This window comes from Oncorhynchus keta, chromosome 24 (assembly GCF_023373465.1).
Source record: "Oncorhynchus keta strain PuntledgeMale-10-30-2019 chromosome 24, Oket_V2, whole genome shotgun sequence".
Taxonomy (NCBI): domain Eukaryota; kingdom Metazoa; phylum Chordata; class Actinopteri; order Salmoniformes; family Salmonidae; genus Oncorhynchus; species Oncorhynchus keta.
The window spans coordinates 17,351,523-17,378,561 of record NC_068444.1 but is presented as its reverse complement, the minus strand read 5'-3'; the positions used below and the strand labels follow the sequence as shown (position 1 = coordinate 17,378,561).

Sequence of the window (27,039 nt, the reverse complement as noted above, 5' to 3'; positions counted from 1 at the left end):
ATGACCTCTCTTGAATATCTAAGAGGATGGTCAGTTGGTTTTACTTTGGATTTTCTCCTACCATATCTATGGTGTTATATTATGTTATACTCCCCAACATTACTTTAACATTTCTACACACTTCAAAGTGTTTTCTTTACAACTCTAATTATACGCATATCCTGGTTTCAGGGCCTGAGTAACAGGCCACTCGGGGTGGAGTTTCAATAGTCTCTGGTCCTGTTTGAATACTTAACATGCACCCATGTATTCAAACAGGACAAATGACAGTGGATTTACACACTGAGCACATTTGTCCTGTATGTTTTATTCTAAATCAAATCAAATGTATTTATTTAGCCCTTCGTACATCAGCTGATATCTCAAAGTGCTGTACAGAAACCCAGCCTAAAACCCCAAACAGCAAGCAATGCAGGTGTAGAAGCACAATGGCTAGGAAAAACTCCCTAGAAAGGCCAAAACCAAGGAAGAAACCTAGAGAGGAACCAGGCTATGTGGGGTGGCCAGTCCTCTTCTGGCTGTGCCGGGTGGAGATTATAACAGAACATGGCCAAGATGTTCTAATGTTCATAAATGACCAGCATGGTCCAATAATAATAAGGCAGAACTGTTGAAACTGGAGCAGCAGCACAGCCAGGTGGACTGTGGACAGCAAGGAGTGATCATGCCAGGTAGTCCTGAGGCATGGTCCTAGGGCTCAGGTCCTCCGAGAGAAAGAACTTAGAGAGAGCACACTTAAATTCACACAGGACACCGAATAGGACAAGAGAAGTACTCCAGATATAACAAACTGACCCTAGCCCCCCGACACAAACTACTGCAGCATAAATACTGGAGGCTGAGACAGGAGGGGTCAGGAGACACTGTGGCCCCATCCAAGGACACCCCCGGACAGGGCCAAAATGGAAGGATATAACCCCACCCACTTTGCCAAAGCACAGCCCTCACACCACTAGAGGGATATCTTCAACCACCAACTTACCATCCTGAGACAAGGCCGAGTATAGCCCACAATGATCTCCGCCACGGCACAACCCAAGGGGGGGCGCCAACCCCCCCCCCCCCTTAGTTTAGAGAGAGTTCTCTCTCTAAACTACTATTATTGACCAGCACAGCACAGCTTTACCGGCTACAAAACAAGATTTATATTTGTAGACGATGGCATAACAGAAATTAATGACTTTGAAGACTATTTTATTTAAAAACAGAAAAATCTAAACAGCACTAAAATGTTTTATATTTTGTCCCCTGTACAAGTACAGATAATTTTTTCCTTGATGTTGAGGAGGAAAAAAGGGCCACATGTGAACAAAACAATACTTGACAGGATGAAGAGATTTACAAGGGTAGTTCACAAAAATATCAATGTTTTGTCAGACCTGAACACTGGTGTAACAGAGCAGTCTAGATTACAGAGCAGTCTAGATTACAGAGCAGTCTAGATTACAGAGCAGTCTAGATTACAGAGCAGTCTAGATTACAGAGCAGTCTATATTACAGAGCAGTCTATATTACAGAGCAGTCTATATTACAGAGCAGTCTATATTACAGAGCAGTCTATATTAGAAGATTCCATGGCGTCTTTAGTGTAAATAATTCTCTAGGCCTCAATAGCAAATGAATGTGAAACTGACAGGCACCATATACACTTGGTGCCTAGTTTCTATTGTCATTCATCTGGGATTGAGGTCTGATTCAGAGAGGTTGGCTTAAATGTGGAAGACACATTTCGGTTGAATGCTTTCAGTTGTACAACTGACTAGGAATCCCCTTTCCATTCCTGTAGATCTTTTCCAAATGTATCCAATGTTACCTTCAAAACAGATTAATAAAATATGAGCTCTCCACTAGTCAGTCAGTTTGTACAAACAATAACGCCTGACAACTTGATGCAGCAAACGATCCCTTTAACCTAAGAGGAATGTTGTGCTGGTTTCTCATCTGTTCATAGCTGGGAGAAACACCAGTTCAAAACATGAAGTCACCGATGACGGTTCTACTTGACAACCTCATCCATCAACAGAGGAATGATCCTGTACAAAACCTGGGCTTGATGACAGCTCTCCTTATACAGCAGACTACTCTGAATTATCCCACCTCAGACATGCTCACTGAATCCCATTCAGGTTCTTCTGGCAAGAAAATGGCTGCTGTCATTTAGCACCATAGATATAGATAGAGGACTCATCATGGGTATAACCCATTTTAACTTGGGCATTGCCGTCATCCATCATTTTAAAATAGGAATCCCCACCCTGATGACTTCTTGACTATGGGTTGTAGCCTCAACTGGTGCTGCCCATGCTGTCAGACACTATAATGATACATATATAAAGATGAGTCCTCTATCTATCTCTATGTTTAGCACCTGGGTGGATGGTCCATGTTAGCGGAGATACCAAAACACAATGTAAGTTAAATGTGTTGTGCTAGTGAGGATATGAGCTGTATAAATGCATTGTGTTGTTACCATTTACAACCTGCAGGGTTTATGGCAACAGCCATGTCCTCTTGAAGGACAATAACCATCATCTTCAGACACATTGTCCCGTTTTCTCGATCAAGGCAGACAGACACATTATTTGGATACATATGTATGACCAGTTAGCAGGGTTCAGTCCATGACAGAATATTCTGATTCTCTTTGTCCACAGTTTGTAGAGTCCATTCATCCTACTGTTGACCAATAGGATAGAGACGTTGTACCCTTGATGAGCTAATCCTTCAGGAGTAAATCTCCACTGGGGAGGGTAGAAAGTGTGTTTGTGTGTTAGTCCAGTCTGAGAGCCTCTATGTGCTGTTATGTTCTCCTAGATGTCGTCCTGTGTTGGGGAGAAGAGAGCTGCTAGAGATCCAGTCTCACTGGGCTCCACAATGTCCCTTTTCTCCAGCTTGGGCTTCTTAAAGAGAGATGGGAGATTTCTGATATGTACCTCCTTTTTAAACTGCTGGCCCAGATCTTTCTGTGGAGAGGAGAGATCAAATACACTTACAATCTGTCTGGATTGAATTGTTGTGTACTATTACATTTAAGTCATTATTTATTTAATCACATTTACATGAAACATATTGCCAGCTCTCTCCAATAAAGTATAACTTATATCCTATTAGTAATATCCACTTCAACAGTCAATGGACACATTTCAGACAATATTTTGTTATTAAATAATTCTAGTTCTTCTCTGCAAAAAAACATAAAAAGTGTAAGAACACCACCATCTAGTGGTGGGAGATTGTATTACCCCCACAGTGCCGGCAATGAGCTTCTTGAACTGGTCCTTCCTCTTCTTCTCTCCCACCTTCTGGGCAGAGCTGGGCTCCAGCAGCCGCTGGTCATACTGGTCCAGAGCCTCCAGATTGATGCTGGGGATCTGAGTCATGACACTCCTTAGCTCCATGTATCGTGGCCGCTGACCCAGGGAGGGAGGAAAGGTAGAGTTAGGAAGAAGAAGAAAGATGAAGGGAGGGAGTGTGTGAGCGAGTGAGTGTGTTACTCACCAGGTTGTCATATATAATCAGGGCCAGTTGTGTGAGGGCTGAGTTACAGACCTCGTGCTGCCCGTGCATCTGCAGTCCTTTCAGAACACTGGCATAGAACCAAGTGACCGCCTCTGGTAGAAGGTTCCCCCCTACGACCTGAACAGAATAAAAGAGTCAGAGAGAGAGAAGATTTCGCGGCAGGGTAGCAGCCTACCTGTCGCTGCAGGGTAGCAGCCTACCTGTCGCAGCAGGGTAGCAGCCTACCTGTCGCAGCAGGGTAGCAGCCTACCTGTCGCTGCAGGGTAGCAGCCTACCTGTCGCTGCAGGGTAGCAGCCTACCTGTCGCAGCCTACCTGTCGCTGCAGGGTAACAGCCTACCTGTCGCTGCAGCGTAACAGCCTACCTGTCGCTGCAGGGTAACAGCCTACCTGTCGCTGCAGGGTAGCAGCCTACCTGTCGCTGCAGGGTAGCAGCCTACCTGTCGCAGCAGGGTAGCAGCCTACCTGTCGCAGCAGGGTAGCAGCCTACCTGTCGCTGCAGGGTAGCAGCCTACCTGTCGCTGCAGGGTAGCAGCCTACCTGTCGCTGCAGGGTAGCAGCCTACCTGTCGCTGCAGGGTAGCAGCCTACCTGTCGCAGCAGGGTAGCAGCCTACCTGTCGCAGCAGGGTAGCAGCCTACCTGTCGCTGCAGGGTAGCAGCCTACCTGTCGCTGCAGGGTAGCAGCCTACCTGTCGCAGCCTACCTGTCGCTGCAGGGTAACAGCCTACCTGTCGCTGCAGCGTAACAGCCTACCTGTCGCTGCAGGGTAACAGCCTACCTGTCGCTGCAGGGTAGCAGCCTACCTGTCGCTGCAGGGTAGCAGCCTACCTGTCGCTGCAGGGTAGCAGCCTACCTGTCGCTGCAGGGTAGCAGCCTACCTGTCGCTGCAGGGTAGCAGCCTACCTGTCGCTGCAGGGTAGCAGCCTACCTGTCGCTGCAGGGTAGCAGCCTACCTGTCGCTGCAGGGTAGCAGCCTGTCCTGCAGGGTAACAGCCTACCTGTCGCTGCAGGGTAACAGCCTACCTGTCGCTGCAGCGTAACAGCCTACCTGTCGCTGCAGGGTAGCAGCCTACCTGTCGCTGCAGGGTAGCAGCCTACCTGTCGCTGCAGGGTAGCAGCCTACCTGTCGCGGCAGGGTAGCAGCCTACCTGTCGCGGCAGGGTAGCAGCCTACCTGTCGCGGCAGGGTAGCAGCCTACCTGTCGCGGCAGGGTAGCAGCCTACCTGTCGCTGCAGGGTAGCAGCCTACCTGTCGCTGCAGGGTAGCAGCCTACCTGTCGCTGCAGGGTAGCAGCCTACCTGTCGCTGCAGGGTAGCAGCCTACCTGTCGCTGCAGGGTAGCAGCCTACCTGTCGCTGCAGGGTAGCAGCCTACCTGTCGCTGCAGGGTAGCAGCCTACCTGTCGCTGCAGGGTAGCAGCCTACCTGTCGCTGCAGGGTAGCAGCCTACCTGTCGCTGCAGGGTAGCAGCCTACCTGTCGCTGCAGGGTAGCAGCCTACCTGTCGCTGCAGGGTAGCAGCCTACCTGTCGCTGCAGGGTAGCAGCCTACCTGTCGCTGCAGGGTAGCAGCCTACCTGTCGCTGCAGGGTAGCAGCCTACCTGTCGCTGCAGGGTAGCAGCCTACCTGTCGCTGCAGGGTAGCAGCCTACCTGTCGCTGCAGGGTAACAGCCTACCTGTCGCAGCAGGGTAGCAGCCTACCTGTCGCAGCAGGGTCCAGCACACCATGGAGGCAGTGCGGTGACAGTTGCTGGTGTCCTTCCAGGACAGAGAGGTGAACGAGATAGTCAACAAGGTCATATAGATGTCCTGCAGAGGAAGAGAGAGTTCTGTCACACTGCCAGGGGTCGATGCTGTAGATCAGGGGTGTCAAACGCATTCAACCAGGTGAAGGGAGTTCCTTACTAATTAGTGACCTTTACTCATTCATCAAGTACAAGGGAGGAGCAAAAACCAGCAGAAACTAGGTCCTACATGGAATGAGTTGAACACCCCTGCTGTAGAAGTGTGTGTGTGTGTGTGTGTGTGTGTGTGTGTGTGTGGTGCCAACCTCATGTTTGAGTAGACACTTCCCCAGCTCAGTCATTTCGCCTGTTGGCTGGGCCGGAGAGGCTGTGACTGCCTGGGACTCAGTGGACATCATCTCATCCTCTAAACACAATAGAACATAAAATATACAATGAGGAGGGGGTGGACCCTGAGTGATGCTTTTCTTCCCTTGAAAACGTGGAAATAAGTAGGGAACACTTACCATCCACATCCTCCTTATTCCCTGCTGGCTCAGGAACTTTTTTCAGTATGCAGGCGTGAGCTGAGAGGAAAGGATCAATGTTAGGAAACATAGCCACACTGAAATCCACCCCACATACCCCAAACCTGATCCTCCCCACATACCCCAAACCTGATCCACCCCACATACCCCAAACCTGATCCACCCCACATACCCCAAACCTGATCCACCCCACATACCCCAAACCTGATCCTCCCCACATACCCCAAACCTGATCCTCCCCACATACCCCAAACCTGATCCACCCCACATACCCCAAACCTGATCCAACCCACATACCCCAAACCTGATCCAACCCACATACCCCAAACCTGATCCACCCCACACCTGATCCACCCCACACCTGATCCACCCCACACCTGATCCACCCCACATACCCCAAACCTGATCCACCCCACATACCCCAAACCTGATCCACCCCACATAGCCCAAACCTGATCCACCCCACATAGCCCAAACCTGATCCACCCCACATAGCCCAAACCTGATCCACCCCACATAGCCCAAACCTGATCCACCCCACATAGCCCAAACCTGATCCACCCCACATAGCCCAAACCTGATCCACCCCACATAGCCCAAACCTGATCCACCCCACATAGCCCAAACCTGATCCACCCCACATAGCCCAAACCTGATCCACCCCACATAGCCCAAACCTGATCCACCCCACATAGCCCAAACCTGATCCACCCCACATAGCCCAAACCTGATCCACCCCACATAGCCCAAACCTGATCCACCCCACATAGCCCAAACCTGATCCACCCCACATAGCCCAAACCTGATCCACCCCACATAGCCCAAACCTGATCCACCCCACATAGCCCAAACCTGATCCACCCCACATAGCCCAAACCTAATCCACCCCACATAGCCCAAACCTAATCCACCCCACATACCCCAAACCTAATCCACCCCACATACCCCAAACCTAATCCACCCCACATACCCCAAACCTAATCCACCCCACATACCCCAAACCTATTAAATCTGGATGTGCAGCAGAACTAAATTCCTATGAACAGTTTCAAGGGACAAGATGGTTTCTTCTGGACAAAAAAAAACATGCTCAACTCCATATAAAGTGCTACTTAGTCGCTCCCTACATCCCATTCCCGTCCATTGTCCCAGAGTCTGGACTTACTGAGCAGGTCCAGAACCTCTCTGGTGACCAGACGAACCAGCTGTTCCTCCAGCATCTCCTGGGTGACTTGGTTCTCCTCACACGCCTCGTCCTCGTCATCCTCCAGACTACACAGACAGAGGGAGGGAGATTGTCAACACGCCACCAGCACAGAAATAGAAAGAAACCCCATGCATTCAAAGTGACCACATCAAATGTAACTTTATTAGTCACATGCTTTGTAAACAACAGGTGTTGTTTACGAAGTGAAATGCTTACTTACAGGCTATTCTCAGCAATGCAGAGGAAAATAAATAGAAAAATAATAACAAGGAATAAATACACAATGAGTACACAAGGTACACAAGGTACAAGTACTGAGTTGGTGTGCAGGCGTACGAGGTCATTGAGGTAGAGATGTCACGTTGTCCCTACCTATATGTACTAGGCAACAGGATAGATAAAACAGTAACAGCAGTGTATGTGATGAGGCAGATAGTTAAATAGTTAACCAATAGCTACCCAGACTAACTATTTAGTTGTCTTAAGGCTTGGTAGTAGAAGCTGTTCAGGTCCAGTTGGTTCCAGACTTGATGCATCGGTACCGCTTGCTGTACTGTAGCAGAGAGAACAGTCTACGACTTGGGTGGCTGGAGTCTTTGAAATTGTTTAGGTCCTTCCTCTTACACCACCTGGTATTGAGGTGCTGGATGGCAGGGAGCTCAGCCACAGTGATGTACTGGGCCATACCATACGCACTACCCTCTGAAGCACCTTACGGTCAGATGACAAGCAGTTGCCATACCAAGCAGTGATGCATCCAGGCAAGATGCTCTCAACGGTGCAGATGTTGACGTTTTTGAGGGGGAAGAGGCATTGTCGTGCCCTCTTCAGGACTGTGTTGATGTGGGTGGACCATGAATATAGGATGTAAGATGGCACCGGAGAGGAAGGCAGACGTTTCACGTGTCCCCATCTTATTGTGTTTTTTTGTTCATTTATTTGAAACTTATTGTTTTACTTTTTTTGTACATAATGTTGCCGCTACAGTCTCTCAAAAATAACTTCTGGACATCAGGACTGCGATTACTCACCACGGACTGCCAGAATCCTTGTTTTCCTTTATCGAGTCTGACGAGCCCGACGCGAATGATATACTACTATCTCGGGAACAAGCCCAGATCCCCATGATTTGCGTGAAGAGGAGGCGGAGAAAAAGGGGCCAGCGGGCTGCCTTCTGAGAATTCGTAGGCCATTGAATAAACCCCCACTTCAGTCCATTCTGTCAGCAAACGTGCAATCTTTGGAGAATAAAATGGACGAGCTACGCGGAAGATTAAACTACCAACGGGACATTAAAAACAGTAACATCTTATGCCAAGAGAGTTTCTGTATTTTCCGTAGCTGTTTACATACCAACACAGACTGAGTCGGAAGTTTACATACACTTAGGTTGTAGTCATTAAAACTCATTTTTCAACCACTCCACAAATGTCTTGTTAACAAACTATAGTTTTGGCAAGTTGGTTAGGACATCTACTTTGTGCATGACACAAGTAATATTTCCATATTGCAAATGGCTCTGCTTCAAAATGTTAGTGATCAATTTAGTGATACCCAGCCCTACCCATACCCTAGTTACTGATGAGAAAACAGGCCCAACTCCTCCTAACCTGATAGATGACCAGAAGGGTCAAAAAAATCACACAATGGTTATAGAGGGTGCAACAAGTCAGCACCTCAGGAGTTAATGTCAGTTGGCTTTTCATAGCTGAGGTCTAGACAGCAGGTGCGATAGAGAGAGCGGCAGAGAGAATCAGGTCTGGGACAAGGTAGCATGTCTGGTGAACAGGTCAGGCTTCTATAGCCGCAGGAGCAGCAGCACAATCATGTGGACTGGGCACTGTGACAGCCAGGAGTCCTCAGACCAGGTAGCCCAGAGGTATAGTCCTAGGACTCCGGTCATATCTTACTGAGATCACAACATAAAATAATAAAAGTTCTGGATTAAGAGTCTAACTCATCTTACCTGACAGTACTCCGCTGGTTGATGATCTGCCACCTGAGGTTGAGTCTCTGGACAAATAAACAGAGAGAGACAATGTCATGTGCTACATCCTGTTATTACCATCTCCATGGTAACTGATTTCTAGTGACTATGACAGCAGCGATCAAAAAGCCTGATAATGCTAAATAAGCATGCTCTGAGTTCTTGATCGGCCTCAGAGATCGGTTTATTTATTTGGCAGTTGTACCACAGCTAACCTTTGTTACGCGAGTGTTTAGGTGTATTGCTTCATAAGAGCAAGGAGAGAAGTGTGAGCTCTGACCTGAAGCATGTAGGCGAACAGAGGGCCCAGTAGGGGGCAGAGCAGACTGTCGTAGTACTCCTGAGGACACGACAGCACCAGCTGCTTCAGGAACACCCGTACACACAGAACATTAAGGAGCAGATTGATTGACTAGATAGTGGACATGTAATATCAGTGGCCATGACTATGCAGTGTGTGCTTGATTTCATTTGTTTTACTCCATTCTATGTTCAATAGGGGGAAAATGTGGTTTCATTTGATCACCCAAAAACCTACAAGAGGGATACTCGGTTCATGAGCAATGACAGATAATTTTTTGGGCTGAAGAAAATTTAGATTGATTGAATTAGTCAAGAGCTTCTATGTGATTGGTAGCCCTGATGGGTCAATAGGACAGAAGGATATGGAGCATGGGGCGGAGTCTGTGGTCAGGCACGTTGTCGAGGGAGATTAAGGCAGAACCAACAATCTGTTCAGCCAATCCCTCGATGGTGTAGAAGTCCTGATGCAATGATAGGCCTGCATTCCCCAGGATATGGTAACTAGAGAGAGGAGGGTTATCGAAGATGGTGGATAAATGAAGATGGTTCACTTAGGTTGTTTACCATTGAAAAAATAATCAGTTCCGGTCTGCTTAACGGGGTGGCTCTCCCATAGACACCAATACGATTGCAGTGCATTAGTTCATTGACTTCCATTGAACCAGGAAAAAAAGTGGGATGCATCACTTCCTCTTCCGTCTCTGGGGTCATGTCTAGAGAGCATATAGCTTATGTCAAATTGACGTTAAAAGTTGATTTTTCGGGGTACATTTTAGCTAATCCTAACCCTTTTCCTAACCTGATAAGTTAATTCTCCTAACATGATACCAAAAGTCAATTTCGACATAAGCTGTACACCATCTAGTCAAAACTGAGAAAGAGAGAGAGGGTTGGTAAGCAAGAGAGAGTGAGATTGTGTAGGAGTAGTGTGGAGAAGGAGAGGAAGCAGAAGACTATCCACAGTGAGGAACTCACCAGTTGTCATAGAGGGTACAGAAGAAACCCTGCATGCGCTCCAGATGAGTCTTGTACACTGGAGAGTCATAGATGTCCAGGACTGGCTGTGTAAGGCCTACAGGTCAAGACACACAATAATCATGGAGGTTTATCAGCCTTCATATGTATATACTAAAAACAGAATCAATGAGTTAGCAATGCCCATCTCAAGCTAATATATATATATTTTTTTCAATTCAAACATTCAGGCAAGTTAGCTGGCAACTCATTGATCCTGCTATGTAGTATATTCCTCAGGGGTGAAATTATAACAGGTTAACACCACAGGTTACCAACTTGTGGTATAGAGTTTCTAAACCAGTACTGTGCAGAACCAGTGAATCAGTGTGGTTCCTCTTACCTAGAACCACCTTCCTCTCCACCTCAATCACCTCGTAGGCTCTGGAGAACGTCTCACTCAGACGACACATGTTCTCCGGCAGGAACAGATTGTTGTGGGTTCTACAGAGAGACATGATCATCCTTAATCATCACACACACACACTATCATCATGTCTCTGGATCTACCTATTGCCACAGTCATACCCTGGATCTAGTTGTCACGTGGAATAAATATTGTGGATCTAAATGTTATTAGGTTTGAAATCTCAACAAATAATCTGTTTAGACCCCAACCAAGGACGATCAAAAGCTGTGCTATAAATTCTCAGACAAACCAAAGATTCCTAGATGCCCTTCCAGACTCCCTCCACCTAACCAAGGACGTCGCAGTACAAAACTCAGTCAACCACCCGACGAGGACCTCAATTTAACCTTGCGTAAAACCCTAGCTGCAGTTGCACCTCTAAAACCCGTTTATGATTTTTCAACGCCGATACAGATTACTGGAGGACCAAAAAAAGCAGACACCGATTAAATCAGATGATTTTTATAACAATACTGAAAAAACACTTTTATTTGAACTTAATATAAATAAATCTATTTAGCCTCAAATAAATAATGAAATATGTTAAATGTGTTTTAAATAATGCAAAAACAGAGTGTTGAAGAAAGTAAAAGTGCAACATGTGCCATGTAAAAAAGGTCATGTTTAAGTTCCTTGCTCAGAACCTGAGAACATAAGGCTGATGGTTCAATATTCCCAGTTCTTCAATATTCCCAGTAAAGAAGTTATAGGTTGTAGTTATAATAGGAATTATGACGTGTCGACTATTTCTCTCCGTACCATTTGTATTTCATATACCTTTGACTATTGGATGTTCTTATAGGCACTTCAGTATTGCCAGCCTAATCTCGGGAGTTGATATTGCTAAGCATTGCTATGAGCTGCAGGCAAACACAGTAAAGTTTGAATGAGCCTGCTGCTGCCTACCACCGCTCAGTCAGACTGCTCTATCAAATCATAGACTTAATTATAATATAATAAACACAGAAATACGAGCCTTTGGTCATTAATATGGTCAAATCCGGAAACTATCATTTCGAAACTAAACATTTATTCTTTCAGCCCAAATAAATGCTTCAGAGTTCAAGTAACAGACATCTCAACATCAACTGTTCAGAAGAGACTGTGTGAATTAGGCCTTCATGGTTGAATTGCTGCAAAGAAACCACTACTAAAGGACACCAATAAGAAGAGACTTGCTTGGGACAAGAAACATGAGCAATGGACATCAGACCGGTGGAAATCAGTCTTCTGGTCTGGTCCAAATGGGATATTTGGAGACGCGTCTTTGTGAGACGCGTGCGAGTTTACAGGTGATCTGTATGTGTATTTCCCACCGTAAAGCATGGAGGAGGTGTTGTTATGGTGTGGGGGTGCTTGCCGGTGACACTGTCTGTGATTTATTTAGAAGTCAAGGCACACTTAACCAGCATGGCTACCACAGTATTCTGCAGTGATTTCATTTTTTTAAAATGTTACCTTTATTTAACCAGGCAAGTCAGTTAAGAACATATTCTTATTTTCAATGACGGCCTGGGAACAGTGGGTTAACTGCCTGTTCAGGGGCAGAACGACAGATTTGTACCTTGTCAGCTCGGGGGTTTGAACTCGCAACCTTCCGGTTACTAGTCCAACGCTCTAACCACTAGGCTACGCCATCCCATCTGGTTTGGGCTTAGTGGGACTTAGTGTTTTTCACAGGACAATGACCCAACACACCTCAAGGCAGTATAAAAGCTATTTGACCAAGAAGGACAATGTGGAGTGCTGCATCAGATGACCTGGCCTCCACAATCCCCCGACCTCAACCAAATTGTGATGGTTTCGGATGAGTTGGACTGCATTGTGAAGGAAAAGCAGCCAACAAGTGCTCAGCATATTTGGGAACTGCTTCAAGACTGTTGGAAAAGCATTCCAGGTGAAACTGGTTGAGAGAATGCCAAGAGTGTGCAAAGCTGTCAAGGCAAAGGGTGGCTATTTGAAGAATCTCAAATATAAAATGTATTTTGATTTGTTTAACACTTTTTTGGTTACTACATGATTCCATGTTTTATTTCATAGTTTTGATATTTAAATTATTCTTCTACAAAGTAGGAAATAGTCTAATTAAAGAAAAACCCTTGATTGAGAAGGTTGTCTAAAACTTTTGACCAGTAGTGTATATACTCTTCCGCTTGGTGATGTCATTCAGAAACACTAAACTTTCACTGCTATATGGATGACACGCACATTTCCATTTAACATGGTGAAGTCCTAAAATGTACTACACTGGAAGTCTGTTTCAGAAATAAGGAAGTGGATGGAATCAAATATTTTACTTTTAAACTCTTAAATGTATTTGGCGAAGGTGTATGTAAACTTCCGACGTCAACTGTATGCTGCAACAGTCTACGTGCCGGCGGGCTAGGATCAGTCTGTCTTATCTGGTGAAATTCTCCTGTCTTATCTGGTGTCCTGTGTGACTTAAGTATCCACCCTCTAATTCTCCCATCTCTCTCTCTCTTCCCTCCCAGAGTCCGTGAGCCTAAGGACCATGCCTCAGGACTACCTGGTCTGATGACTCCTGGCTGTCCCCGTCCCACCCGGTAGTGCTGAGGCTCCAGCTTCCTGCGGCTATGGAACCCTGACCTGTTCACCGGACATGCTACCTTGTCCCAGACTTACTGTTTTCCACCCTTTCGCTCTCCCTCCCTCCCACTTGCTGTCTCAACCTCAATGCTCTGCTATAAAAAAAGCTAACTGACATTTTCTCTCGAGGTGCTGACCTGTTGCACCCTCTACAACCACTGTGATTATTGTTTGACCCTGCTGGTCATCTATGAACGTTTGAACATCTTAAAGAACAATCTGCCTTAAATCGCCCCCCCGACACAGCCAGAAGAGAACTGAACACCCCTCAGAGCCTGATTCCTCTATAGGTTTCTTCCTAGGTTCCTGCGTTTCTAGGTAGTTTTTCCTAGCCACTGTGCTTCTACACCTACATTGCTTGCTGTTTGGGGTTTTAGGCTGGGTTTCTGTATAAGCACATTGTGACATCTGCTGACGTAAAAAGGGCTTTATAAATACAGTTGATTGATTACCATCACAAACACTATCATCATTAAACATTATCATCATTCCAAACACATGCACACGCTGTCTTTCTCTCCAACACCCCCACCCCCCTCTACACATCCCCTTACCTGATGAGGGCGAGCAAGTTGGGCAGAAGGGCCAGGACCTGGGGGGTGCAGGGGTTTCTGTAGATTGGGGCTCCAGAAGGGGTGTAGCCCGTCACGAAGCCCCCCGCCTTAGCCTCCTCCAGGTCAGCCGGCCAGCGCGCTCTCTTCACCACCCCCAGGATGGTGTATACACAGAAACTCAACTGGAGGGAAGGAGGGCAGGGTGGGGGAGAGAAACAGGGAATAGGACACTTTCAATATAGAGTAGTTCGATGTTTTGGCAGGACTGGCATGCCTGACATCACATAGAAAGTTTTGGCACTTAGCCGCGAACACACACACACGCGAACACACACACACACACGCGAACACACACACACACACACGCGAACACACACGCGAACACACACGCGAACACACACACACACACACACACACACACACACACCTACCCGTGACCTGTTGATGCCTGTTGTGTGGTCTGTGCCTTCAGCCATCAGCTGATCAGCACCAACGAAAGCCAGGAACAGAGCAGGTTCCAACAGTACCCTGATACACACAGAGGACAACCATTTATATTATACATTGTGTGTGTGTGTGTGTAGCATGTGTATGTACGCATGTTGTTTACGCGTGTTACAAAAATCAAGTTGCTTGCTTAGTGAAAACCACTTCCTAACACACGTGACCACACTCCTTGACAACGTTCCTAAGGTTACCAATTGGATGGCTCCATCCTTGACATTTTATGCCAGCTATGGAGTGAGCTTAAATTCTTAACTCTAGTACACACACACACACATGTAGGAGGTAAGTAGCCTAGTGGTTAGAGAGTTGGGCCAGTAACCGAAAGGTTGTTAGATGGAATCCCCGAGCTGACAAGGTAAACATCTGTCGTTCTGCCCCTGTTCCTAGGCCGTTGTAAATAAGAATGTCTAACTTCTTGGTGACTGGGGGGCAGTATTGAGTAGCTTGGATGAATAAGGTGCCCAGAGTAAACAAGCCTGCTACTCAGGCCAAGATGCTAATATATGCAAATTATTAGTAGTATTGGATAGAAAACACTGACGTTTCTAAAACTGTTTGAATGATGTCTGTGAGTATAACAGAACTCATATAGCAGGCGAAAACCTGAGACAAATCCAACCAGGAAGTGGGAAGTCTGAGGTTTGTAGTTTCATTTAAGTGATTGCCTATCCAATATGCTATGTCTATGGGGCCAGATTGCACTTCTCAAGGCTTCCAGCAGATGTCAACAGTGTTTAGAAAGTTGTTTGAGGCTTCTATTGTGGAAGGGTGTCGTATAAGAGCTGTTTCAACAAGTGGACTAGGCTGAGGCCAATCAGTTGTTTACTGTGCGGTCATGCAGACGCTCCATTCCTTCTTTTTTCCTCTGTAATGAATACGCCGTTGTCAGGTTGGAATATTATTGAAGATTTATTATAAAAAGACCCTAAGGATTGATTGTAAACATAGTTTGACATGTTTCTACAAACTGTAATGGAACTCGACTTTTCGTCTGGATTTTGCGCTCTGCATTTTGCCTTTAGAATAGTGAAGTAAACGCGCTAACAAAACGGAGGTCAGCAAAGGTAAGTGAAGATTTATAATGCTATTTATGACTTTTGTTGACTCCACAATTTGGCAGGTAACTGTATGGCTTGCTTTTGTGGCTGAATGCTGTTCTCAGATTATTGTGCTTTTGCCGTAAAGCTTTTTTGAAATCTGACACAGCGGTTGCATTAAGAACAAGTTTATCTTTAATTCTATGTAAAACATGTATCTTTCATCAAAGTTTATGATGAGTATTTATGTTATTTGATGTGTCTCTGCAATTTCTCCGGATGTTTTGGAGGCATTTCTGAACATGGCACCAATGTAAACTGAGGTTTTTGGATATAAATATGAACTTGATCGAACAAAACACACAATACATGTATAACATTGAGTCCTGGGAATGTCATCTGATGAAGATCATCAAAGGTTAGTGATTAAATGTATCTATATTTCTGCTTTTTGTGACACCTCTCTTTGGTTGGAAAATGGCTGAATGCTTTCTGTGACTAGTTGCTGACCTAACATAATGATATGTTCTGCTTTCGCCGAAAAGAAATCGGACACTGTGGTTGGATTAATGAGAAGTGTATCTTTAAAATGGTGTAAAATACTTGTATGGTTGAGAAATGTTTTTCTGTTGTTTTGAATTTGGTGCCCTGCAATTTCACTGGCTGTTGGCGAGGTGGGACGCTAGTGTCCCAAACGATCCCAGAGAGGTTAACTGACTTCCCTAGTTAAACAACGGTTAAATAAAAATAAATAAAAGTGTGTCTGCAGTGAGTGTGTGTATGTATACACAGTTCAGTGTGTACAGTGTGGGTACATACTGCCTCATCTCGTCGGAGGTCCAGCGAGCAGCCACGGTGGCCATGAGCTCCTCCAGGAAGGCCTTCTGCTTGGTGTAGTCTTTGAACTGGTTACTGATGAGGACCAGAGCCTCTATCAGAGCACACTTCTCCATCTGGGTCAACAGGGCCTCGTTGGAGAACAGCTTCTTCACCTGATTATACAGTATGTCAAAACATGGCTGCAGAGAGAGAGAGAGATGTACATGATGAAAACACAGACACACACCCCCCATACACACCTGTAAGATGCAGTAGATGTAAGTAGATAGTGATCAAACACAGTTGACTATTTAAAGCATTGGTTCCTTTCTGCTGCACTGTGCTGGATGAGCAGTCCTCTTGAACTGGGAGAAACGTGACTGCGGAAACATACCAGAATGAACCATGGGTAATCTCGAGACATCTTGATGATGGAGGAGCAGGCGTGTCTTCTGACGTTCTTTACCGCACGCGTCCGTGGAGCCTGAAAATGACATCACAGATCAGATTGATGATTGTGTTAACTTGAAATGACACAATGACAAGGTTCCAGTTTAACTAAGTTTACTATACTGTATGAACACACTACAAGGTAGCCATTCCACTCCAGGTCCATCAACAACAAGACTTCCCGCGCAGGCTTGAATAAATTCCTTGATGCTGCTAATCTCAAGACCAAGTCTTTTCTCTGTGACAGACTTGGTTGACTTCACAGCATCAACTAATGAGTAGTTGTCAGTGACACAAACTACAGGTAGAATGTGCCGTTTTGTCTCACCAGTGGAAAGCTCTGAAAACAGAGTTGCAAGAAAGATCGCATTGTCAATTCCATCCACAAGAGCAAGTGTTTCTCCAGCAAGTGTGTTTCAGACAACCCTTCTGATCCTTTTTGACTGCCAACAGAAAGGTGAGAATGTTCCTCCTTCACCCATTAACACGATGAGACGTCCACCTTGTGTGTCTCCATCTGTAAGGTTCCCTAGCGAAGCATCACTGAAGACAACTAGTTTCAAAGAGTCATCTTTTCCAACATGCTGAATCTTTAAAGTAACTTGTGATATCAGTTTCCGAACAACTTTGTTCGCCGCATGAATGGTTTGTACAGTGGCGTGTTTTGTGTTAGATGCCAAGTTGCAACCATCAAACATTAAAAATCAGGTCTACTCTGTCTATCAACCCATAACATTTGTCCTCAATTGATCAGCTTCAATTCCACTGAGGGGAATTCCTTTGTACGGCTTTTGAAGAATCCATGTGGATGGGTTGAAGAGTCTTGATATAGCTCTCAAGTTGCATCAGTATTGTTCCATCAACTGTAATAAACTCTATGCCAACATAACAATGATCATGCTCCTCACGGCCGACCTGGAAAACAGCTTTGAGGTGTGGAATCACAGTTGTAGCAAAGGTCTGTGAGCCACCCCAGATAAAGTCATCAACATGACAGGCAAGTACTCCAGTCACATTGCAGTCTTGATCAAGCCAATAGAAGACTGCAGGATCCACTTGTGACATTTTTCCACCTGTATTCAGCATTGTTGCCTTGACTTGTTGTACCAGTAGAGTGATGCATCTGCCAGTCCAGACACACACCTTTTTAGTTTCCAGTGTTCCTTCGCTCTCAGCTTCAGGCGGAGGTCGGATGTGAATGTCCCTTGACAGATCTGTTCCCTGCAAAAATGCAGATGTGATGTCTATGGAATGAAGTTTAAATTTTTTCTGGCAGATCACTGTCATCAGCAATCTGAGTGACTCTGAGGCGCATGTCGGTGAGTCATTTGGAAGTTGTTTAGCAGCCAGCTCCTCTAAACCTCTAGCCACTAGATGAGTCGTTTGGGAGTTGTTTAGCAGCCAGCTCCTCTAAACCTCTAGCCACTAGATGAGTCGTTTAGCAGCCAGCTCCTCTAAACCTCTAGCCACTAGACGAGTCGTTTGGGAGTTGTTTAGCAGCCAGCTCCTCTAAACCTCTAGCCACTAGATTAGTCTTTTGGGAGTTTGGCCAGTGTCTTTGACTTCCTCAAACACTCAATTTTTCCTCCAATTACTGAGCTCATCTGGCTTAGCTGAGTCAAATGACACATCCTTTGTTTCAAGTACATCATCAATTTGAATGTCGTTCTGTTTTTCTCGATTTTCCACTGGTTCAATTCTAAGATGATCTACAAGTGACAGGTCAGCTAACCCTGTTGTACCAGAAAGTGTAGCTGGTTCAGATTACTGCAAGTTGGACCAGTTCTGTTGTTTTCCTTGGGCTTTTCCTGCTCGTCCAATGACGGTTGCTGTGTGTGGAATAGCACTTTGTCTATGTATTTAACAGTTTGTCCGGTTTTCAGATTGGAACAACCAGGTTCTCTTAACACATGTGGCTGTTGTTGAATGTTTCTCTCATTTGAACGCTCAACATAGTTGAAGGCGTCTGCTCCACTTCCTGTGTTTTTGTCATTTTCATTAGACTGATTCTCAGCAACAGCCCCTCTTTCTTGTTGATCATTTACACACTCAGCCTCCAGTATTTATGATGCAGTAGTTTGTGTCGGGGGGCTAGGGTCAGTTTGTTATATCTGGAGTACTTCTCCTGTCCTATTCGGTGTCCTGTGTGAATCTAAGTGTGCGTTCTCTAATTCTCTCCTTCATTCATTCAAAGTCAGCACAGTACAAGCAGTCAAAGCCAACTGTTTCTCCCTACTATTCAGACAGGCAGTATCTAACAACTTGAAAGATAACACTGCATCCAGGAGAACCATGTCGTCCATGCAGACAGGCAGTATCTAACAACTTGATAGATAACACTGAATCCAGGAGAATCATGTCGTCCATGCAGACAGGTAGTATCTAACAACTTGAAAGATAACACTGCATCCAGGAGAACCATGTCGTCCATGCAGACAGGCAGTATCTAACAACTTGAAAGATAACACTGCATCCAGGAGAACCATGTCGTCCATGCAGACAGGCAGTATCTAACAACTTGAAAGATAACACTGCATCCAGGAGAACCATGTCGTCCATGCAGACAGGCAGTATCTAACAACTTGAAAGATAACACTGCATCCAGGAGAACCATGTCGTCCATGCAGACAGGCAGTATCTAACAACTTGAAAGATAACACTGCATCCAGGAGAACCATGTCGTCCATGCAGACAGGTAGTATCTAACAACTAACACTGCATCCAGGAGAACCATGAAAGATAACACTGCATCCAGGAGAACCATGTCGTCCATGCAGACAGGTAGTATCTAACAACTTGATAGATAACACTGAATCCAGGAGAATCATGTCGTCCATGCAGACAGGTAATATCTAACAACTTGAAAGATAACACTGCATCCAGGAGAACCATGTCGTCCATGCAGACAGGCAGTATCTAACAACTTGAAAGATAACACTGCATCCAGGAGAACCATGTCGTCCATGCAGACAGGTAGTATCTAACAACTTGAAAGATAACACTGAATCCAGGAGAACCATGTCGTCCATGCAGACAGGTAGTATCTAACAACTTGAAAGATAACACTGCATCCAGGAGAACCATGTCGTCCATGCAGACAGGTAGTATCTAACAACTTGAAAGATAACACTGCATCCAGGAGAACCATGTCGTCCATGCAGACAGGCAGTATTTAACAACTTGAAAGATAACACTGCATCCAGGAGAACCATGTCGTCCATGCAGACAGGTAGTATCTAACAACTTGAAAGATAACACTGCATCCAGGAGAACCATGTCGTCCATGCAGACAGGCAGTATTTAACAACTTGAAAGATAACACTGCATCCAGGAGAACCATGTCGTCCATGCAGACAGGTAGTATCTAACAACTTGAAAGATAACACTGCATCCAGGAGAATCATGTCGTCCATCCAGGCAGTAGTATCTAACAACTAACACTGAAAGATAACACTGAATCCAGGAGAACCATGTCGTCCATGCAGACAGGCAGTATCTAACAACTTGAAAGATAACACTGCATCCAGGAGAATCCATGTCGTCCATGCAGACAGGCAGTATCTAACAACTTGAAAGATAACACTGCATCCAGGAGAATCATGAAAGATAACACTGTCCATCCAGACAGGTAGTATCTAACAACTTGAAAGATAACACTGCATCCAGGAGAACCATGTCGTCCATGCAGACAGGTAGTATCTAACAACTTGAAAGATAACACTGCATCCAGGAGAACCATGTCGTCCATGCAGACAGGTAGTATCTAACAACTTGAAAGATAACACTGCATCCAGGAGAACCATGTCGTCCATGCAGACAGGTAGTATCTAACAACTTGAAAGATAACACTGCATCCAGGAGAACCATGTCGTCCATGCAGACAGGTAGTATCTAACAACTTGAAAGATAACACTGAATCCAGGAGAATCATGTCGTCCATGCAGACAGGTAGTATCTAACAACTTGAAAGATAACACTGCATCCAGGAGAACCATGTCGTCCATGCAGACAGGTAGTATCTAACAACTTGAAAGATAACACTGCATCCAGGAGAATCATGTCGTCCATGCAGACAGGCAGTATCTAACAACTTGAAAGATAACACTGCATCCAGGAGAACCATGTCGTCCATGCAGACAGGTAGTATCTAACAACTTGATAGATAACACTGAATGGAGAGAACCATGTCGTCCATGCAGACAGGTAATATCTAACAACTTGAAAGATAACACTGCATCCAGGAGAACCATGTCGTCCATGCAGACAGGCAGTATCTAACAACTTGAAAGATAACACTGCATCCAGGAGAATCATGTCGTCCATGCAGACAGGTAGTATCTAACAACTTGAAAGATAACACTGCATCCAGGAGAACCATGTCGTCCATGCAGACAGGTAGTATCTAACAACTTGAAAGATAACACTGCATCCAGGAGAACCATGTCGTCCATGCAGACAGGTAGTATCTAACAACTTGAAAGATAACACTGCATCCAGGAGAACCATGTCGTCCATGCAGACAGGCAGTATCTAACAACTTGAAAGATAACACTGCATCCAGGAGAACCATGTCGTCCATGCAGACAGGTAGTATCTAACAACTTGAAAGATAACACTGCATCCAGGAGAACCATGTCGTCCATGCAGACAGGTAGTATCTAACAACTTGAAAGATAACACTGCATCCAGGAGAACCATGTCGTCCATGCAGACAGGTAGTATTTAACAACTTGAAAGATAACACTGCATGCAGACAGGTAGTATCTAACAACTTGAAAGATAACACTGCATCAGCATCCAGGAGAATCATGTCACTGTCCATGCAGACAGGCAGTAGTATCTAACAACTTGAAAGATAACACTGCATCCAGGAGAACCATGTCGTCCATGCAGACAGGTAGTATCTAACAACTTGAAAGATAACACTGCATCCAGGAGAACCATGTCGTCCATGCAGACAGGTAGTATCTAACAACTTGAAAGATAACACTGCATCCAGGAGAATCATGTCGTCCATGCAGACAGGCAGTATCTAACAACTTGAAAGATAACACTGCATCCAGGAGAACCATGTCGTCCATGCAGACAGGTAGTATCTAACAACTTGAAAGATAACACTGCATCCAGGAGAATCATGTCGTCCATGCAGACAGGTAGTATCTAACAACTTGAAAGATAACACTGCATCCAGGAGAACCATGTCGTCCATGCAGACAGGTAGTATCTAACAACTTGAAAGATAACACTGCATCCAGGAGAACCATGTCGTCCATGCAGACAGGTAGTATCTAACAACTTGAAAGATAACACTGCATCCAGGAGAACCATGTCGTCCATGCAGACAGGTAGTATCTAACAACTTGAAAGATAACACTGCATCCAGGAGAACCATGTCGTCCATGCAGACAGGCAGTATCTAACAACTTGAAAGATAACACTGCATCCAGGAGAACCATGTCGTCCATGCAGACAGGCAGTATCTAACAACTTGAAAGATAACACTGCATCCAGGAGAACCATGTCGTCCATGCAGACAGGTAGTATCTAACAACTTGAAAGATAACACTGCATCCAGGAGAACCATGTCGTCCATGCAGACAGGCAGTATCTAACAACTTGATAGATAACACTGCATCCAGGAGAATCATGTCGTCCATGCAGACAGGCAGTAGTATCTAACAACTTGAAAGATAACACTGCATCCAGGAGAACCATGTCGTCCATGCAGACAGGTAGTATCTAACAACTTGAAAGATAACACTGCATCCAGGAGAACCATGTCGTCCATGCAGACAGGTAGTATCTAACAACTTGAAAGATAACACTGCATCCAGGAGAACCATGTCGTCCATGCAGACAGGCAGTAGTATCTAACAACTTGAAAGATAACACTGCATCCAGGAGAACCATGTCGTCCATGCAGACAGGTAGTATCTAACAACTTGAAAGATAACACTGCATCCAGGAGAACCATGTCGTCCATGCAGACAGGCAGTATCTAACAACTTGAAAGATAACACTGCATCCAGGAGAACCATGTCGTCCATGCAGACAGGCAGTATCTAACAACTTGAAAGATAACACTGCATCCAGGAGAACCATGTCGTCCATGCAGACAGGTAGTATCTAACAACTTGAAAGATAACACTGCATCCAGGAGAACCATGTCGTCCATGCAGACAGGTAGTATCTAACAACTTGAAAGATAACACTGCATCCAGGAGAACCATGTCGTCCATGCAGACAGGTAGTATCTAACAACTTGAAAGATAACACTGCATCCAGGAGAACCATGTCGTCCATGCAGACAGGCAGTATCAAACAACTTGAAAGATAACACTGCATCCAGGAGAACCATGTCGTCCATGCAGACAGGTAGTATCTAACAACTTGAAAGATAACACTGCATCCAGGAGAACCATGTCGTCCATGCAGACAGGTAGTATCTAACAACTTGAAAGATAACACTGCATCCAGGAGAACCATGTCGTCCATGCAGACAGGTAGTATCTAACAACTTGAAAGATAACACTGCATCCAGGAGAACCATGTCGTCCATGCAGACAGGTAGTATCTAACAACTTGAAAGATAACACTGCATCCAGGAGAACCATGTCGTCCATGCAGACAGGTAGTATCTAACAACTTGAAAGATAACACTGCATCCAGGAGAACCATGTCGTCCATGCAGACAGGTAGTATCTAACAACTTGAAAGATAACACTGCATCCAGGAGAACCATGTCAGGTAGTCCATGCAGACAGGCAGTAGTATCTAACAACTTGAAAGATAACACTGCATCCAGGAGAATCATGTCGTCCATGCAGACAGGCAGTATCTAACAACTTGAAAGATAACACTGCATCCAGGAGAACCATGTCGTCCATGCAGACAGGCAGTATCTAACAACTTGAAAGATAACACTGCATCCAGGAGAATCATGTCGTCCATGCAGACAGGCAGTATCTAACAACTTGAAAGATAACACTGCATCCAGGAGAACCATGTCGTCCATGCAGACAGGTAGTATCTAACAACTTGAAAGATAACACTGCATCCAGGAGAACCATGTCGTCCATGCAGACAGGTAGTATCTAACAACTTGAAAGATAACACTGCATCCAGGAGAACCATGTCGTCCATGCAGACAGGCAGTATCTAACAACTTGAAAGATAACACTGCATCCAGGAGAACCATGTCGTCCATGCAGACAGGTAGTATCTAACAACTTGAAAGATAACACTGAATCCAGGAGAATCATGTCGTCCATGCAGACAGGCAGTATCTAACAACTTGAAAGATAACACTGCATCCAGGAGAACCATGTCGTCCATGCAGACAGGCAGTATCTAACAACTTGAAAGATAACACTGCATCCAGGAGAATCATGTCGTCCATGCAGACAGGTAGTATCTAACAACTTGAAAGATAACACTGCATCCAGGAGAACCATGTCGTCCATGCAGACAGGTAGTATCTAACAACTTGAAAGATAACACTGCATCCAGGAGAACCATGTCGTCCATCCAGACAGGTAGTATCTAACAACTTGAAAGATAACACTGCATCCAGGAGAACCATGTCGTCCATGCAGACAGGCAGTATCTAACAACTTGAAAGATAACACTGCATCCAGGAGAACCATGTCGTCCATGCAGACAGGCAGTATCTAACAACTTGAAAGATAACACTGCATCCAGGAGAATCATGTCGTCCATGCAGACAGGTAGTATCTAACAACTTGAAAGATAACACTGCATCCAGGAGAACCATGTCGTCCATGCAGACAGGTAGTATCTAACAACTTGAAAGATAACACTGCATCCAGGAGAACCATGTCTCCACCATCCAGACAGGTAGTATCTAACAACTTGAAAGATAACACTGCATCCAGGAGAACCATGTCGTCCATGCAGACAGGTAGTATCTAACAACTTGAAAGATAACACTGCATCCAGGAGAACCATGTCGTCCATGCAGACAGGTAGTATCTAACAACTTGAAAGATAACACTGCATCCAGGAGAACCATGTCGTCCATGCAGACAGGCAGTATCTAACAACTTGAAAGATAACACTGCATCCAGGAGAACCATGTCGTCCATGCAGACAGGCAGTATCTAACAACTTGAAAGATAACACTGCATCCAGGAGAACCATGTCTCTACCATCCAGGAGAACCATGTCTCTACCATCCAGGAGAACCATGTCTCTACCATCCAGGAGAACCATGTCTCTACCATCCAGGAGAACCATGTCTCTACCATCCAGGAGAACCATGTCTCTACCATCCAGGAGAACCATGTCTCTACCATCCAGGAGAACCATGTCTCTACCATCCAGGAGAACCATGTCTCTACCATCCAGGAGAACCATGTCTCTACCATCCAGGAGAACCATGTCTCTACCATCCAGGAGAACCATGTCTCTACCATCCAGGAGAACCATGTCGTCCATCCAGGAGAACCATGTCGTCCATCCAGGAGAACCATGTCGTCCATCCAGGAGAACCATGTCGTCCATCCAGGAGAACCATGTCGTCCATCCAGGAGAACCATGTCGTCCATCCAGGAGAACCATGTCGTCCATCCAGGAGAACCATGTCGTCCATCCAGGAGAACCATGTCGTCCATGCACATCCTATTGTACCTCTATTCGAAATCAATGATGTAGTCCGTCATTGCATCCGAAATATCTCTCGTAACACTGTCAAAGTTTGAATACACCTCGTAGGCACAGTCTTTCTCCTCTTTAAGAAACACAGAATCCAGTGCTCTGATCAAAGTTCCCATACTGTCATCCTTGTTAGTAACCCGTGTCCAGATTCATTTTTCCAACTTTCGTACGACCTCTTCTCGTCGAAGTGAGGTGGCACATTGTAGTTATTAGCCATCCTCTGCTACCAATGTTAACTCGAAATGACACAATGACAAGGTTCCAGTTTAACTAAGTTTACTATACTGTATGAACACACTACAAGGTAGCCATTCCACTCCAGGTCCATCAACAACAAGACTTCCCGCGCAGGCGCACTCTTGACTGAGTGATAGCCCCGTAATAACAGAAATATAGGGAGACTTAAAACATGAACTTAACAGATTGGACCGAAAACTTGGCCCCCAGATACCTATTATTTTTATACAATCCCAAAGAACACATCTGTCATCCCTCCTGAGAATATTTAAGACGGCTCACCTTGCTCTCCTCTACCACCTCAAATGTGATGGAGGCAAACAGCTGGAAAAGAAAGAACAGTTTAACACCACCACATGAAGACGGAGAGATTATAGATTGGTGTGTACACGTTTGGGTGTTCACCTTGTAGAGGACCTGAGGCAGGAAGTGAGGTCGGTGTGTGACGAAGGGGAAGAGGGAGGAGAGATTGGTGAGGACACAGGACAGGATGAGAGGGTCTTGGGTGTTGTAGTTCAACACTGCCTGTAGCAGCTCAATGCCCTGATCTACTGGCAACTTCTACAGAAAGGGCAGAGAAACACCAGAGTTAGGGGTTCGTCATCATTTCCTTTCATTACATTCATAACACTTGTTTATGTTATTCAGCCATGGGGAAGAAATCAATGGTACCTACAAGTAGTAGCTGTTGCCATCTAGGGAACCCGACTGGTGGCGTTCACACTTTGACCATCTCTGGATAGTATCACCCTCTCTACCCCTCTAACTCTCGGCTGTGTTTAGCTTCCTCATACCTCAACCTCCACGTTCTTGAAGATCTGTCCCACAACACTCTCTGTGAAGAAGGTCATAGCATCCCACTGGACCGCTGACGGAGACAGGATAGAGCACAGCCCCTCTGCCATCTTAGCTGGAAAGGAGGAAGAAGAGAGAAGACAGAGGGAGGGAGGGAGGGAGGGAGGGAGGGAGGGAGGGAGGGAGGGAGGGGAGGGGAGGGAGGGAGGGAGGGGAGGGAGGGAGGGAGGGAGGAGGGAGGGAGGGAGACAGACAGAGGGAAGGAGGAGGGAGGGAGGGAGGGAGAAAAGACAGAGGGAAGGAGGAGGGAGGAGAGGAGGGAGGAAAAGACAGAGGGAAGGAGGAGGGAGGGAGAGAGAAAGACAGAGGGAAGGAGGAGGGAGGGAGGGAGAAAGACAGAGGGAAGGAGGAGGGAGGGAGAGAGAAAGACAGAGGGAAGGAGGAGGGAGGGAGGGAGGGAGAGAGAAAGACAGAGGGAGAGGAAAGGAGGGAGGGAGGGAGAGAGAAAGACAGAGGGAGGGAGGGAGGGAGAGAGAAAGAGGGAGGGAGGGAGGGAGGGAGGGAGGGAGGGAGGGAGGGAGGGAGGGAGGGAGGGAGGGAGGGAGGGAGGGAGGGAGGGAGGAGAAAGACAGAGACAGAGGGAAGGAGG

The 27,039-nt window shown here is 45.7% G+C and overlaps 1 protein-coding gene across 1 annotated transcript in view; it reads right to left on the bottom strand.

Annotated features, from left to right (window-relative positions):
• Nucleotides 1-1,177: 1,177 nt before the first annotated feature.
• Nucleotides 1,178-27,039, bottom strand: part of LOC118379829 (exportin-5-like) — a 38,377-nt gene continuing 12,515 nt past the window's right edge. The window contains exons 15-33 of the mRNA XM_052477900.1: nucleotides 26,390-26,505; nucleotides 26,001-26,156; nucleotides 25,878-25,919; nucleotides 16,627-16,716; nucleotides 16,233-16,432; nucleotides 14,301-14,397; nucleotides 13,870-14,051; nucleotides 10,643-10,743; nucleotides 10,261-10,357; nucleotides 9,651-9,786; nucleotides 9,263-9,361; nucleotides 8,962-9,008; nucleotides 6,954-7,060; nucleotides 5,768-5,827; nucleotides 5,567-5,667; nucleotides 5,218-5,325; nucleotides 3,499-3,636; nucleotides 3,243-3,410; nucleotides 1,178-2,963 (exon numbers count right to left, since the gene is read on the bottom strand). Of these exons, the coding sequence (XP_052333860.1) occupies nucleotides 2,811-2,963; nucleotides 3,243-3,410; nucleotides 3,499-3,636; nucleotides 5,218-5,325; nucleotides 5,567-5,667; nucleotides 5,768-5,827; nucleotides 6,954-7,060; nucleotides 8,962-9,008; nucleotides 9,263-9,361; nucleotides 9,651-9,786; nucleotides 10,261-10,357; nucleotides 10,643-10,743; nucleotides 13,870-14,051; nucleotides 14,301-14,397; nucleotides 16,233-16,432; nucleotides 16,627-16,716; nucleotides 25,878-25,919; nucleotides 26,001-26,156; nucleotides 26,390-26,505 (2,198 nt within the window). The 3' untranslated portion in view covers nucleotides 1,178-2,810. The remainder of the gene's footprint in view (nucleotides 2,964-3,242; nucleotides 3,411-3,498; nucleotides 3,637-5,217; nucleotides 5,326-5,566; nucleotides 5,668-5,767; nucleotides 5,828-6,953; nucleotides 7,061-8,961; nucleotides 9,009-9,262; nucleotides 9,362-9,650; nucleotides 9,787-10,260; nucleotides 10,358-10,642; nucleotides 10,744-13,869; nucleotides 14,052-14,300; nucleotides 14,398-16,232; nucleotides 16,433-16,626; nucleotides 16,717-25,877; nucleotides 25,920-26,000; nucleotides 26,157-26,389; nucleotides 26,506-27,039) is intronic.